At 51.0% G+C, this 13856-nt stretch overlaps 1 protein-coding gene across 2 annotated transcripts; it reads left to right on the forward strand.

The window, feature by feature from the left end:
• Positions 1-1618: 1618 nt before the first annotated feature.
• On the forward strand, positions 1619-13129 carry KLF15 (KLF transcription factor 15). Of its 2 annotated transcripts, none has more exons than XM_065749227.1 (3): positions 1619-1674; positions 5094-6201; positions 11189-13129. In XM_065749227.1, the coding sequence occupies exons 2-3, from the start codon at positions 5159-5161 to the stop codon at positions 11355-11357; spliced, it is 1212 nt and encodes a 403-aa protein (XP_065605299.1). In that variant the 5' UTR covers positions 1619-1674; positions 5094-5158; the 3' UTR covers positions 11358-13129. The 2 variants fall into 2 exon arrangements, with proteins under 2 accessions (XP_065605299.1, XP_065605300.1); XM_065749228.1 differs by lacking the exon at positions 1619-1674 and adding an exon at positions 4073-4613.
• The last annotated feature ends 727 nt before the right edge of the window (positions 13130-13856 follow it).

The raw sequence follows: 13856 nt of genomic DNA on the forward strand, positions 1-13856 counted from the left end.
GGAACTAAAATCTAGAGAAGTTGTCAAAAATTTAGAGAGACCTCTAATGTGTCCCAGGGCATATTGAGGTCTTAATAGTAAAATTGAGACTGTAAATTATGCTTGTTTCCATGGTACTAAACATTCAAAGGTAACGCTTGATCTGAACAAGCAAGCAATTCCAATTCCTATCAGCTCGATCTTGAGGGTTTGGGATTTTAGCTGTATGGAAATCTCTCAGTCTAATGCCTTTGCATTGCATCACCAGCCTGGGGGGAAGACAGCATGAACCCCTCCCATCCCTCTGTGCCCCCCTTACAAACCATTTCGGTGACCTCACAGGGCTTCTTCCACCCAGCCCAGCTGCTGCAGCCCCCCAGATCTGCAGCTATGGGGGCCGCCTGAGCACCGCAGGGTCGTCCCCAAAGCCCAAACTCCTGGAGCAGCAGAATCGTGGAAAAGACCCCTAAAATCTCCAAATCCAACCCCATCCCACCCCCACCGTGCCCACGTCCCTCAGTGCCACATCTCCACACCTCTTGAACACCTCCAGGGACGGTGACTCCACTGCACCCTGGGCAGCTGTGCCAGTGCATCACGGCTCATTTGGAGAAGAAATTAGTCCTAATACCTTAATTTTTCCCAATGAGGACTAAAGGAAGTTGTACAGGTGACTCCATGTGGATGATCTTCACGCCATTCTATGATTTTACATCTCTGCATGTACACGTAACCAGCGCATGCACATACATACATGCAGGCAATACGCACACGCAGTATAACGTGTGAATATATACGTGTATACACATATATACACGTACACATGAGTTTATGTGTGTTTATATGTGTGTGTATATACATATGTGTTTGTATGTACGTGATTGTGCGCATGTATGAATATATACACAGAAATGATACTTTGCACGTATAATATTTAGTATATATGCACGTATTAAGCTGGTCGTGACTGTAACAACGCTGGGGGTGGGGCTGTGGGGGGAGAAAGCCAGCAGTGATTTCCGCTGGGCAAGGAACCACGGACCCGCACCCCCGCGGGGGTTCGCCCGTGGCCGCGCCCCGCCTGCCCCGGGGGCCGGAGCGGGCGGTGCGCGGCTCCCATTGAGGCCGAGCAGGGGCCGTCCCCCCCGGCGCTGCGGGGCCAATGGGGGCTGCGGACGCGGTCGAGCCTCTCCCCGTCCCCCCCGCGGCCGCCGGCGCCGTGCCGGAGGGTTTATAGTACTACGCCGCGGGGCCGCGCCGCACCGCGCGCCGCCTCCCGGGGGAGCTGCGCCCGCTCCGCTCCGCTCCGCGTCCCACCGCGCTGCTGGGGCCTTTGGGGGAGGGGGGGGGGAAGGGAACGAGCCGGGGGGGGGGGATTGGTGATTGTCGTCTTTTTTCGTCCCTCGTTTTGGTCGGTGCGTCTTTTTTATATTTTATTTTTTTATTCTCCCCCCACCCCCCCCCTCCCCTTCCCGCGCGTGGCTGATTTTATTTTTTTTTCCCAATTATTTATTTATTTATTCGTTCCTTTTTTAAATCGTTGTTTCGGTATCCCCCGATCGCGTTTCGGGTTGTTTTTTTTTTTTTTTTTCTTTTTTTTTTCCCGTCGCCGTTTTTGCATTCTCGCTCACCTCACGTCCCCTCGACACCACCGCCACCGCCACCATCCCTGGGCCGGCTGAAGGAGGAGTTCAGGTAAGGGAGAGCGGGGCTGCGCGGGCCGACGGAGGAAGCCCGGGACCCATACGGGGTGGGGAGGTTGGGGAGGGTTGGGGGGGGGCTGCGTGGGGCTGCCCGTCCGGGAAGGTCACATCCTGCAGCGGTAGGAGAAAGAAACAAACCCATACAGCTCGAGGAGGGAGAGAGGAAAAATGATGTATTAACAACAGGGAAAAGAAAGAAACAAACGAAAAATAAACAACCGGACGATCACCCCCCCCCCCCCCCCCTTCCCCCCAAGAAAAGAAAAAAAAATACAAACCCCCAAACCAACAAGCAAACAAAAAAACACACAATGGAAAACAATAACCCACAAAAAACCCAACCGACCAAACGCTTTGCAGTGGTGGAGGTCTGGCTGTGGAGTTGTTGGAGTGGGAGTTGTGCCCACCCTGACCCCCCGTCACCGTGTGCTGTTTTGGGGAGCTTTCGGTGCAGGGGGGGATGCTGCCAGCTGCCTCGTGGGGAAGCTGAAGTTCGGGTGTGAAATGGGTGGTTGGAGGAAAGTGGGGACTTGGGGAGGGCTTTGAGGCTTCCCAAAAGCAGCGGGGTTGGAAAAAGTCAGAGGCTGCTAAATAGTGTCACCGTGCCCTGGTGTCCGATGAGCTGTGCAGCCACCTGCAGGGAGTGGATGGGCTCCCTGGCTCTTCTTTTGATGATCAGTATTTTATTCACTTCTGTATAAGTATATATAACTACTGTTGTTATTTCTTCCCTCTGACTTCCATTTTAATAGCTTAGAAATTCACTGCCCGCTTCGTGGCTCTGCCCGCGGGGCAGCAGGACTCAGCCTGCACTGATTTACAGTGTAGGGAACAAGGGAAAACCCTGCAGGGATCGGTCCTAAACTGGAAAGAGCTGCGGCAGCAGATGGGTGTCAGCATATCTGAGCCCACATAGCACTGTGTTATCAGCGGAGCTGGGCTGGCAGTGCAGAAGTGACAAAGTGGGGAGCGATCCCCATCTCTCAGCAGATTCCCAGGGCTTAACATTTAGTGCCGTTCTGAGACAGTTTGCTCCCTTTCTTATTATTGTGCTCTTGAAGTGGATGGTCGGATGGGCAGACCTCAACGGGTTTTTGGCACGGGGGCCAAAATCCTATCGCTCCGGAGCTGTCCGGAGTGGTGCCGCACGGTTGAGCAGTGGCTGCCCCGTGCTCGCTGTGCTCTCAGGGATGGAGGTGCTTTATGTTAACACCATCCCTCTCTCTCATCGCCCTCGTAGCCCTGGCGTTTTGTTTTTGTTTTTGAAGCTCCTGCTTTTGGCCGCTCCTTCGGACGAAGTGGGGATGAAAGCCTTCAGTTCTTGGCTCGGCCTTCGGGATAAAATATAGCTTGGGCTCGATCCCGCATTCCGGGCATTCCCCAAAATCCGCTTGGCTGCTGTGCGAGCTTCGGGAGCGCCGAACGCAGCCCCGGTGTGCTCTGTGCCTGATGTGCTCACCCCCGACAATCCCCGTCCCTTTGAGACGTGGGTGACACCGCGCACATGGACTGTCCCCTGCCAGCTGCGCTGCTCACACGCACCGCTCCTGTTGGCGTTTCTCGCGTTTTCCCTCCTCCTTTCCAGCCTTCATTCACACCAGGGCTTAGCTCCCCGTGACTGGGGCTGTCCTGATACGTGGCTTCCTGCTTCTTGCAGGCGTTTAAAGAAAACCTGAGCTTTTTCCTTTTGCACGAGGAAGCCCTGCCAGCTGCTCGCGGAGAGCACGCTGTGCTGCGCTCCGGGTGGAGAGCTCCTCCAGCAGCGTTCGGTCCGTGCCGTGTGTCAGATTTCAGCTCTTCTTCCACTGTAGGATCGGTTATAGGCTGAGCCGCTATAACCTCTGCGTGAACTTCCTCGCGCTCAGCACATGTTCAGAGCTGCACAAACCAGGAGAACGCGCGGGCACGCTTCTGATCTCTTCCAGCCTCCGTGTGGAGGAGGAAGATGTGTCTTGAAGAAATCAGGCTTCACCCCCCCCCCCCATTTCCTGCAAAATATGATAGATGCTGTCAGTGGGATGCAGCTCTCTGCGGGCTCTGTGTGCTGCGTTCGCTGCTGAGCACATAGATGGCTTTTCCCCCCGAGAAGGCAAAGACGGGCAGGCCTCGGACTCCGTCCCTGCACGGAGCTATTGACTATTCATGGCCAAGCGTCCGAAGCGCGGCGGCAGAGCCTGTGGAAAACGACAGCGTGTAACAAGGCTGAGTGGCATTTCCTTCGTGCTGGTCACATGCCTCCTAATTCACACATGCACCCCTCATAGGCGGATCAGATGACTTCTATCTGCTGCCTTCCCCAGCAGGGGTGCGCACGGACGGCTCTGTTTTCAATCAGTCACCTTCAGCGGATGACTGAGGGCCGCTGTGCGGGGGACGTGGTCACGGCGAGGGGTGCAGGCTCCAGCCCGTAAGCAACTTCTTTCTTTTCCCTGGGGAGCAGGAAAAAAAAGAAGACAGCAAACCCACAGACACCCCTTCTGCCTCCCCAGTAACCTTTTGCTTGGCTTAACTGGGAGACTGTGGGACGTGCCGGGCTTGTCGGCACGCTGTGGTGCTGCCTGTGTGGGTGCCCATGGGGTTGGGGCTCAGGGCAGTCTCAGAGGATGCTACCCTCTGCAGGGGGACCATCCCAGCCCTCCCAGTTCAGCATCCAGCACGAGGTTTGGGTCTCTGCACCCAAAGGGATGGGATGTGAAGGGATGGGGTGCAGGCAGCCGGCAGCTGGCCGCGGTAATTAGCTGAGCGCAGTGCCAGCCTTGTTAAGGGCAGTGCAGGTGATGATGACGTTGGCACACTGATTCATTACATCTGGAGGGGAAAATCCGCCTAGTGAATGCTGAAGCACAGTAAATATTTTTGGCTCCTGACAGATTGATCCCTGCATTACGCTGATTAGCCTGTATTTGTGGAACGGAGGAAGTTAAAAATAAGGTTGGTGGAAAGCTACAAGATGAGGGAAGGATTTGCATTTTATGGGCACCAGCAATAAACTTCTTTGTTTGTTTGTTTTTGTTGTTTAGGGTGGTAAAAATGTCAACGCTTTTTTTTTTTTCCCCTCTCTCTTCTCCCCTTCCCTTCTTTGGCTCTTGGCTTCGCTGCTAGGTGAAAGCCCATAATTTATTTCCTTTTTGGCAGTAATATTCTGGAAGGGAGCTGTAAATCTAGGGCACACGCAGTTGTGAAATGATTTCTGAAAGAATTCTTTTGCAAATAACGTGGTGCAGTCCCGCAGAGCGCTCCGGCCCTGGCAGTCCTTTGGGGGTGGCACGGACGTAGCGCAGCAGCATGAGCACGGTGAGGCTGCCTGCTTCGGCCCCTCCTGCAAGCTGGAGGGCTTTGTGAGGTTTAGTTCATGGAGGTGAATAATTAAACTGCCTTCTGACTGCTGGTGGTTTGTTTCCCTGCATCCAGGCTCTCACCTGAACCTTCGCTGCGTGGTATATGCTGCTGGGATACCTGTAAGAGCTCGCCCCGGGATGGTGGATCACCTGGTGCCTACTAATGAATCCTTTTCGTCTACAAGGTCTTCTCTGGGATACTTTAGGGACATGACAGCAGGGGTGAGGTCCTACCAAATGCTGCCCTCACCTCTGTCAGAAGATGACAGCGACTCGTCCAGCTTTTGTTCTTGTTCCAGCCCGGAATCCCAGGTTCTCAGCTCCAGCTATGGCAGCACGTCCAGTGCGGAAAGTCAGGACAGCATCTTAGACTACTTGCTGTCCCAGGCATCTTTGGGGAACACTGCTGCGTCGTGGTGGGACAAAAGGAGACTTCAGCCCATAGTGAAAGAGGAGTATTTTAGGTTGCCCGAATTCGCTGTGGATATGGAAGACTCTGGACCATTTCAGCCCACGCTTGAGGAAATTGAGGAATTTCTGGAGGAAAACATGGAGCTGGAGCTCAAAGAAAGACCTAAAAGTGAGACCAAGGACTTGAGAGCTTGCAGCCAAGTTTCTGTTGCTTCGCTACAGCAAAAAGACCATATGTTACCCAGCGCTAGTTTAAAAGAGAGTAAAAATGAACAGTTGAACAGCTCGACGGAAGGTGGCCAAGCTTCAAACGGAGGAGTGTCCCTGGAGAATGGCATACCAGTTATGCTCCAAATTCAGCCTGTACAGATCAAACAGGAGTCCAACACGAGCCCCAGTTCCCAAGGACCAGCACAGGAGAACATTAAAATTGCACAGCTCCTAGTCAACATCCAAGGACAGACATTTGCCCTTGTGCCCCAAATAGTTCCGTCGTCCAATTTGAACTTGCCCTCTAAATTTGTCCGCATTGCTCCCGTCCCCATCGCCGCCAAGCCAATTGGGCCAGGAGGCATGATCCAGGGTCAGACAGGAATCATCATGGGTCAGAAATTTCAAAAGAACCCTGCAGCAGAACTCATTAAAATGCACAAATGTTCTTTCCCTGGTTGTACCAAGATGTACACGAAAAGCAGCCACTTGAAAGCCCACCTGAGGAGGCATACAGGAGAGAAGCCTTTTGCTTGCACGTGGCCAGGTTGCGGATGGAGGTTAGTATCGGGGCACAGCTCTGTCTGATCCCCCCCCCCTCTAACTTGCCGAGCAAATAGGTTTGCACTCTCATTTATAAACGGTTTCTATTCCCAAAGGTGGCTCGGTTTGCTTGAGAGTTAAGAGCTTTTCTTCCTGTTGGGTAATCCAGTAGACTTGACGTATTAAATGGCAGAGCATCGCCTGCAGCCACCAGCTGGATGAGAGTCTGTTTCAGAAACAACTCAAGAAAAAGCCTATTGTAACTTGCATTTTGTACTCGGATGGTCAGATTAAGCTTGTAACTGCAGGCAGCACCCCGCAGCCACGACGGCCTGGTTGCAGCACGGCAGCTGCTGCAGGTGCTCAGCTGGTACCACAGGATGCTTTGGGGTGGAATCGTGGTGTGAATCAGGGCTGCACGGGGCTTAACGTGGCCGGTGAAGAGCTGTGCTAAGTGAGTACAGCTCAGAAAAGCAGCATTCTGTGCAGTTTTGTAGGAAGCTTGCTCCATCCCACGCCTTCTGCAAGCGCTGGCAGTAGCACTCCAGCTTGCTCTGGGTTTTATTCTCTGCATTGATTGAGGAAAAATGCGTGGGTGCTGCTCGGATTTGCAAAAAACCATCAGATGTAACAACATCCCCAGAAGGCTGAGATGGAACTGAATGGAAGATTGCAGGTTTGATTGAGCAAAGCATTTTGTAGAGGCAATCTCTAATTTATTATTATTATTTTTTTAACACTAGTTGAAAAAAATTAAAGAAAAATGTCGAATTTTGTTCCGGAAACTTTGATGGAAGCTTCCATCCTTCTAATTAGCCTGCCTGCTGGCAAGCATTAATAAAAAGCACCACAAGTTATGATGGGAGCAAAACATAGCCCTGACTCCCTTGTATTAAGTTGAACCAGATTTCTTTTAAAGAAGGTCCTGCAGAGCTCCAGCGAGCAATGGCTAATTGGGAAATGGGTGGTGATCATGGGTGACAAAGTGAAAGTAACAGGAGAAATTGTGAGTGCCAATGCAGCTATGTGAGACGTGCAGCAGCTGGAGATGGCCGAATTGGTTTGAGGGAAAAGGTCAGAATATGACAGAATCTCCTGTTCCCAAACTGGTCTGAATGTGAAGTTTGCCTCTTGGATGGTTCGATGCAATTCATTTCTTTATTATTTCACTTCGTGTAGTTCTGCAGATGATGGGTGGGGATTTTCCTTTTGCACGTGCAAGTGGTGTGGCACAGCAGAGGACTCAGTGACTGCTCAGGGTGTGCTGAAACCAGTGCAGTGTTGTTCAGCCTACTTGTCCCACCAGGCACGGGTGCTTTGCTTGTGGCCCTGTCACAAAGGCACTTGCTCCCATTTATTTGGCTGCCAGTGTGTGTGCTGCAGGCAGCAACATGCATCCTGCCCGTGGGTCACATGTTGGTTTTCCTTGTACAAAAGTCTCATTTCTGTGGCAAACACATGCAGCACGTGAGGTTTGGATCTGGTCCATGTCAAGATTTACAGCAGTGCTTCCTGTGACTTCCGTGGCTCAGGATCAGGAGTGTGAAGCGTTGCTTCTGGGTGACCTCCTCTAGTTCTGTTTTCCCATAGAGAAGGCATTTTTCAAGCTTCAGAGCCAGGGGGAAAGTGCACAGGGCAAGGAGGGGTGGAGGCTGAGCATGCAGCTGGGTGCTTGCAGGGTTAAGGTATGGGATGCATTGCTGGGGAGTCCCAGGCTGGTAGCTCTACTTACAGCATCCTTCCAGGTGAGCAGCCTGGAAGGGCTCCGTGCACCCTGCTCCCGTGTCAGACCCTGCTGAGTGCCGAACTGCTCAGCCCCTTCCATCAGTACAGCATTGTTGCCTTTTCCAGAAGAGCAGTGAGAGCTGTGTCTCACATGACTTACGTCAGAGCATCCAAACTCCCTGTCCTCCCCCAGTTTTAGATCATCTTGAATGAATTCAAACACTGAAGCCCTGCCGGGCTCTGCTTCCTCCCTTCTCTTTCCCCACGTTCTTGTGCTTGTGTACTCATTCTTCACCAAAGACACTTGAGATGTCAGCTCACTGAAGATGGTCATTTCAAAAACGTGATGAAGTGTTGTCTAGCACAGAGCAGCTACATGAGGGGGATTAAACCTCACCCTGCTCGCTGGACATTGCTGCTGTGAGGAAGCTGCATACACCAGGCCAGGGCTGTGTGCACTGCAGACTCTTCCCCAGCCCTTGAGACAGTGGAAAAGCCAACAGAGAGGCTGAATCCTGGCACAAGGTGTGCTCAGCAGATTGTGGAAGAAGTGGTGAGGTGACATGTTTTGCTCCACACTCCTCTGTAGCGATGTGCTGATCCACGTCCTGTGCCTTTGGCAGCCTCTGGTTCTCTGCTACTGAGATGGCTCAGCATCTCTGCCATGTCAGGGGCTGGAGAGCTCTCGCTGTCCTTTCCCTGCGCAGCAACATGAAAAGCTGTGGGATTAGGCAACAGTGTTCAAATATCCTGTGCATCCTCCATCTGGAAGCACTTCCTCCAACCCACTCTGCAGAAGACAGCCTATTTGTGAGGATTTAGAGGCCGGGGGCAGCTCAGGATGCATCCAGGACCTCCCCTGCACCACAGGGTAGAAGCTCAGCTCAGCCTGGGGCAGCCCTGGGGCTGGTGGCCATGGCTGGGAGCACAGTGTCCCAGCTGAAGCTACTGACTTTGATGTCCTATGGGTCCTCGCATGTCTGGGAGTCCCACACATTGTGGAGCTCCAGGATAGGTCTCCAAGAGAGATGTGGTTACAGGTCCCCACCAGAGAGAGGGATGAAGGAGGCTTCCAGTTGCTGTGGGATTGCCCAGTTCCCTCCACCTCTTTTGACAGAGGAATCCTGCAAACGGCAGAGATCCGGGCTGGTGATGTCTTCCTTGGGGGTGCCTTGGTTTAATTTGAATTTGGCTTTCCATCAGGGATTGTTTACAGCATCTTTGGGGATGGTTTCAGTGCCAGAATGTGCTGTAAATATCATGTCACTGTGGAGCCAGGCCACCAGATCTCCCGGCTTCCTTGTCCTAACCGTTGCGTTGTTTTTTTGTAAACACACTGACAGCTTGACGTTTATTTCTGTGGGCTCCGTAAGTTGATCTTTCCATGACTGCTGGAGAACAGTATTGCAACATTCCTGCCTTTTCAGCTAAGGACATGGTTATGAAGCAGCGTGTATTTTTATCGGATGAACTCATCCCAGCTCCCCGCGTAGGAGCGGAGCCGCTCGTTCCCGATGTGCACCTCTTTCTCCCTCACCATCCATGCAATTCCCACTGAAATGCACTTGTGGAGCTCTTGTTGGGATTAGCTGTGTGCGTTGCAGATGGTGACCTTACCAGCCAAGGACATGGGACAAGGCAGCTCAGCCACATGTGGTTTCATTCCTTGGGGTGATAAGCTGGTGTATAGGAGGAGAGCTCTACACAAAGGAGCTTTCCTCCCTCTGCTCCCTCTTTTCCTGGTTGTGGTTGGCCACTGTGGGCAACAGAGACAGGAAGAATGAATTGGTGGCTCCATTGGAGCGCCTGCCTGGTGGTCTTCATGGAGCCTTTGACTCTTTGAGGACACCAAAGCAAGGACGAGGGAGAGAAAGCAGAGAATGGCTGAAGGGTTCTCCTATAGAAATCCCCCTGGGATGGATGCATCCTTCCTATGCCTCACTCAGGGTGAATGTCTCCATCCACGGGTCTCTCTCTGGGTAGCAACACTAGTCTGAAGTGCTGTGGGAATGGAAGGGACCCTTCCCAGAGCCCACACCTCATTCTGCAGCTGATGGCAGGAGATCTCTGCTCATTGAAACCCTTATGTGGAAACTTATTTTCCTTGCATGAAGGACTTATTCATAGGAGCCCAGCAGTCCTGTTTTTCCCCTTTCATAAAAACAGCGTACCCACCCGGTTGATGATGTGATATTTTGCTCCAGAAGGGCACATTTTTTCTACATGTTCTTTCCCCCATTTATTCCACTAGTGCCCATGACTTCATTTATTTATTGTAAATAAACAGCTGATACCATTTCTTGCAAGCCCGCGTTCTGCACTGCTCTTTGTTACTGTTCTAGCAACAAAACTCTTAATTGCCCTTTGTCAGGCAGCAAATTTTTTGTACCCATCTGGACAGGGCTGTTTTAGCATGGCATTGTTAATTAACCCTGTGGATCCCAGGCATGTCCAAGCTGGAAGCAGAGCCAGCTGCTGAGACCAAAGAATTGCCTGAGTTGAGTTCATTAATGCCTGTGGGATTCATGATGGCTAATTGGGGCTGCTTCTGTTGAGATTGAAAGTGGGAAATACCTACAATTAAAATGACTCTGGGAGATGAATTTGTTAACTAGAGTCTCCATCTTGACTTCAGTTTGCCCATGAAGGATCTGTGCTGACAGCCGTTGGGGCCCACCTTGATTTCTGCTGTTACAGCACTGAGAATCCCTGGTACTAACGTATTAAGACATCTTTATTTAGGCAGGAGAAGCATGTACGAAGGCCAGTTTTTGCCTGCATCTCATAAACCATGTGGCTTCTGGGTAGCTGTGTCTGGCTGTTATCTGGGGCCCTGCATCTGCTGTGATGCTGATGGTGGGACTTGGAGCAGAGCTCACCTGTGGGATGTCGGTTGTTCCCACTGCTTGAGAGGGATCTGTGCTTGGATTTGCAGGAGAGAGACTGATGGGCTGTCTCTGAAGGGGACTGGCAGAGGGATGAGGAGCAGAGCTGTCTCAGTTGGTCTGCGTGTACCCTTACTGTAGGGCTTAGAGCGAGCATTCTACATACAAACGTTGCCTCCGTGCATTGCACCAAGTCCAGAACTTACACGGGTTAATTGTGTGTTTCCACCACCGCTGCTGGCCACTGGTTGGGACCAGACTGTTTCTTGTGACCTGGTCCTTTCAGTCTGCTCATCCTTTTCCACAAGGAGAACCTCCCATCGGCCCGAGGGGACGTTTTGAGGCCGTAAGAGGATTTATTCGCTTGTCTCAAAAGGCTTCCCTTCTCTCGCAGGTTCTCCAGGTCCGATGAGCTGTCTCGGCACCGGCGCTCCCACTCGGGGGTGAAACCCTACCAGTGTCCTGTCTGTGAGAAGAAATTTGCTCGAAGCGACCACTTGTCCAAACACGTCAAGGTGCATCGGTTCCCGCGAAGCAGCCGCTCCGTGCGCTCCGTCAACTGACTGCTCCCTCCTCCCCTCCCACAGCCGTCCCACAGCAGCCGATGACAGCACTTTGCTCACTATATTTCTAGTGATAATTTATTTGTCTTCACAGAACAGTCAATGCTGTTACTTGATACCACCGTGTCCGGGTATCCCATGTCCTTTAAAGATGATTTGAGAATGGAGTTATTTTGGGGTCAGGGGAGGGGGGATGGTTCTTCCTTTTTTTTTTTTTCTTTTCATCCCTTAAAGGATGCTTTTTTTTTTTTTCCCCTTTCTTTCTGTCTTTCTCTCCTTTGCTGCTGCTTCTTTTGGAAATTACAGTGTTTTATTTTTAGCTGTTTTCTGCTGCACAGGAAAATGTAAGAGTTGCTTGCTGCTAGTTAATTATAGCCCTGGCATTCCTGAGGGCTTTGCTCATGTACAGGCCATTCATTGTGAGTTTTTATTAAGCTGCTCTATTTGTCCAGTTTGGAAACAGCAAATTCCTTTTGAAATGAAAACAGCTCCTTTGTTTTTGGGTCGCCTGAGCCAAGGATTTGTAGGGGCCAGCCATAGGAGGAGGAACAGTGGGAGATGGGGAGAGGGGGAGGCAAGGCATGCGGGTGCTGGAATGTGCCTCCGTGCCACTCTTATTTCTCCAGCTCGCATTTACCTTTTCCTTGGTTAGGGCTATATATAAATATTTATGTATAGATATTCGTACATACATATATATATATATTTAAGCTATGATGTACCCCAAACAAACCCAAAGCTCAGGCTGGAGGGAATGGCTTGGTGCGGAGGCCTTTTGGTGTGGCTCACTGCATCCCATGCGCATGCTTTTCCTGTCCCGTGCTGCCACTGAGGCTGAAAGGATGCCCACAAGTCGAAGGAAACACTGCTTTCCTTTGCCTCGAAGCATCCACCGCGTTTAGCTGTTGTCTGACACGTAAGGCAACAGGAGGCTGCTTGCAAACAACCGTGCTCTGCACCTGGAGAGCACTGAGCACTCACTGCCCACTCAGCTTGATGCCTCGCTGGCTGGGGCTGAGCCTGTTTCCCATCTGTCCATCTGTACTGGTGTCCCAGTACCCAACAGTGGGTTCCAACCTGGTGAGACAGCACCGGGAAATCTTCTGTCCCAGGATGAGCTTCCACGCTGAACTTTTCCTTCCCAACAGCCATGTCAGAGCTCCACACATCTGGGGTGGGCAAAGGGGTGAGAACAGCCAAAAGAAATCAATTTGTATGGTAGCTGGCTAAGAAGGGAATTGAAGCAAACGATCAGATTGTAGCAGGCAAGTGACTGTGTTTCTTCTTGTTTTGTTTTTTTTTCCTTTTGAACTCTGGCAATTGTAAGAAGCTGTAGAAGAAAATAGAATTCAGTAATTAGGAGCGATTTTATAGTGGATGTTGCATTTCCTTTCCATTCGCAGACGGCATCTGTTTGTCTTTTTGTTGGCAAAATGGGAAATAGAAAGCTGCAATCCTAGTGCCAGGCAGAGCAGGAGCCTGTGCTGTGCTGGAGCAGCAGGTCTAGCAAAGGCGAATGCATTCCTTTTGTCCTCTAGAAATTAATATAAATGAACTATCATCTATTGACTGGTTTATATCACATCCTATGAATGTATGTAAATAAAACTGTACATAGATGCATATCTATATAAAATATCTTTTAATAACATATCAAAATTTGTGTAAATCGGAAACAAAAAATACCTATAAAGCCAGTGTACATAAGTTACAATTCTGTATATTTTCTTTTGTTCTTCATAAAAAAAAATACTTTGACAATAAAATGAAAATGGAAATTTTACATCCCTTTTTGAAATCGTTATTCATCCATTTCCTTTGTCACCGGCTCCGTAACCAAGGCGATAGTGCTGGAAATTCTGATTCACCTGGACGTAGCTTTTCAGGTGTTGGGTAACGGGGAGGTGGTGGAGCACACCTCAAGTTGCCTTCATTTTTTCTCATCCAGAAGTGCCTGGGAGGTGTGAACTGTCTCTCCAGAGCCCTCACACCTCGCCTGGCAGCGCCGGGACCCAAATGCCGTCTATGGTCTCCGCCGGCTGTGGAGCAGGTCTGCAGCTGCAGCCAGGCTGCGGTTAATAAATGAGAGCAAGCAGGTTTTGAGGTTTTGAGGAAATTCAAGCTCTAGTGGCTAGCGTCAAGGAGGAGGGCTTTGGTCTGTTTGAGGCTGGGATGGTGACTCACTGTGTGACCCAGGGCAAAGGGCTCTATTGCCATGTGCCTCAGTTCCTTTTCTTGTAAAATGGGGACAATAAATGCACCACGGCGACACTGTGGGGCTTGATTTATGTGCAATCCCTAGATGGAAGGAGCATGCAGTAAGACCAGCAGTCACAGGACTGTGAAAGAGCAGCTCGGTACAGCAGAAGTCTTGGAGCCAAGGTGCTTTGGTTGGCTCCGCTGTGAATCCTAAGTCTGGAAGAGCGGTGTTGGGACCTGCAGTACGGAGCATGCCTCAGGCCTGAGGAGAAAACGCCCTGTCCTGCAACAACCGTCGCT

This window comes from Cyrtonyx montezumae, unplaced genomic scaffold (genome assembly GCF_038088225.1).
Source record: "Cyrtonyx montezumae isolate F1298 unplaced genomic scaffold, pur_monq_1.0 scaffold_6, whole genome shotgun sequence".
Classification (NCBI taxonomy): domain Eukaryota; kingdom Metazoa; phylum Chordata; class Aves; order Galliformes; family Odontophoridae; genus Cyrtonyx; species Cyrtonyx montezumae.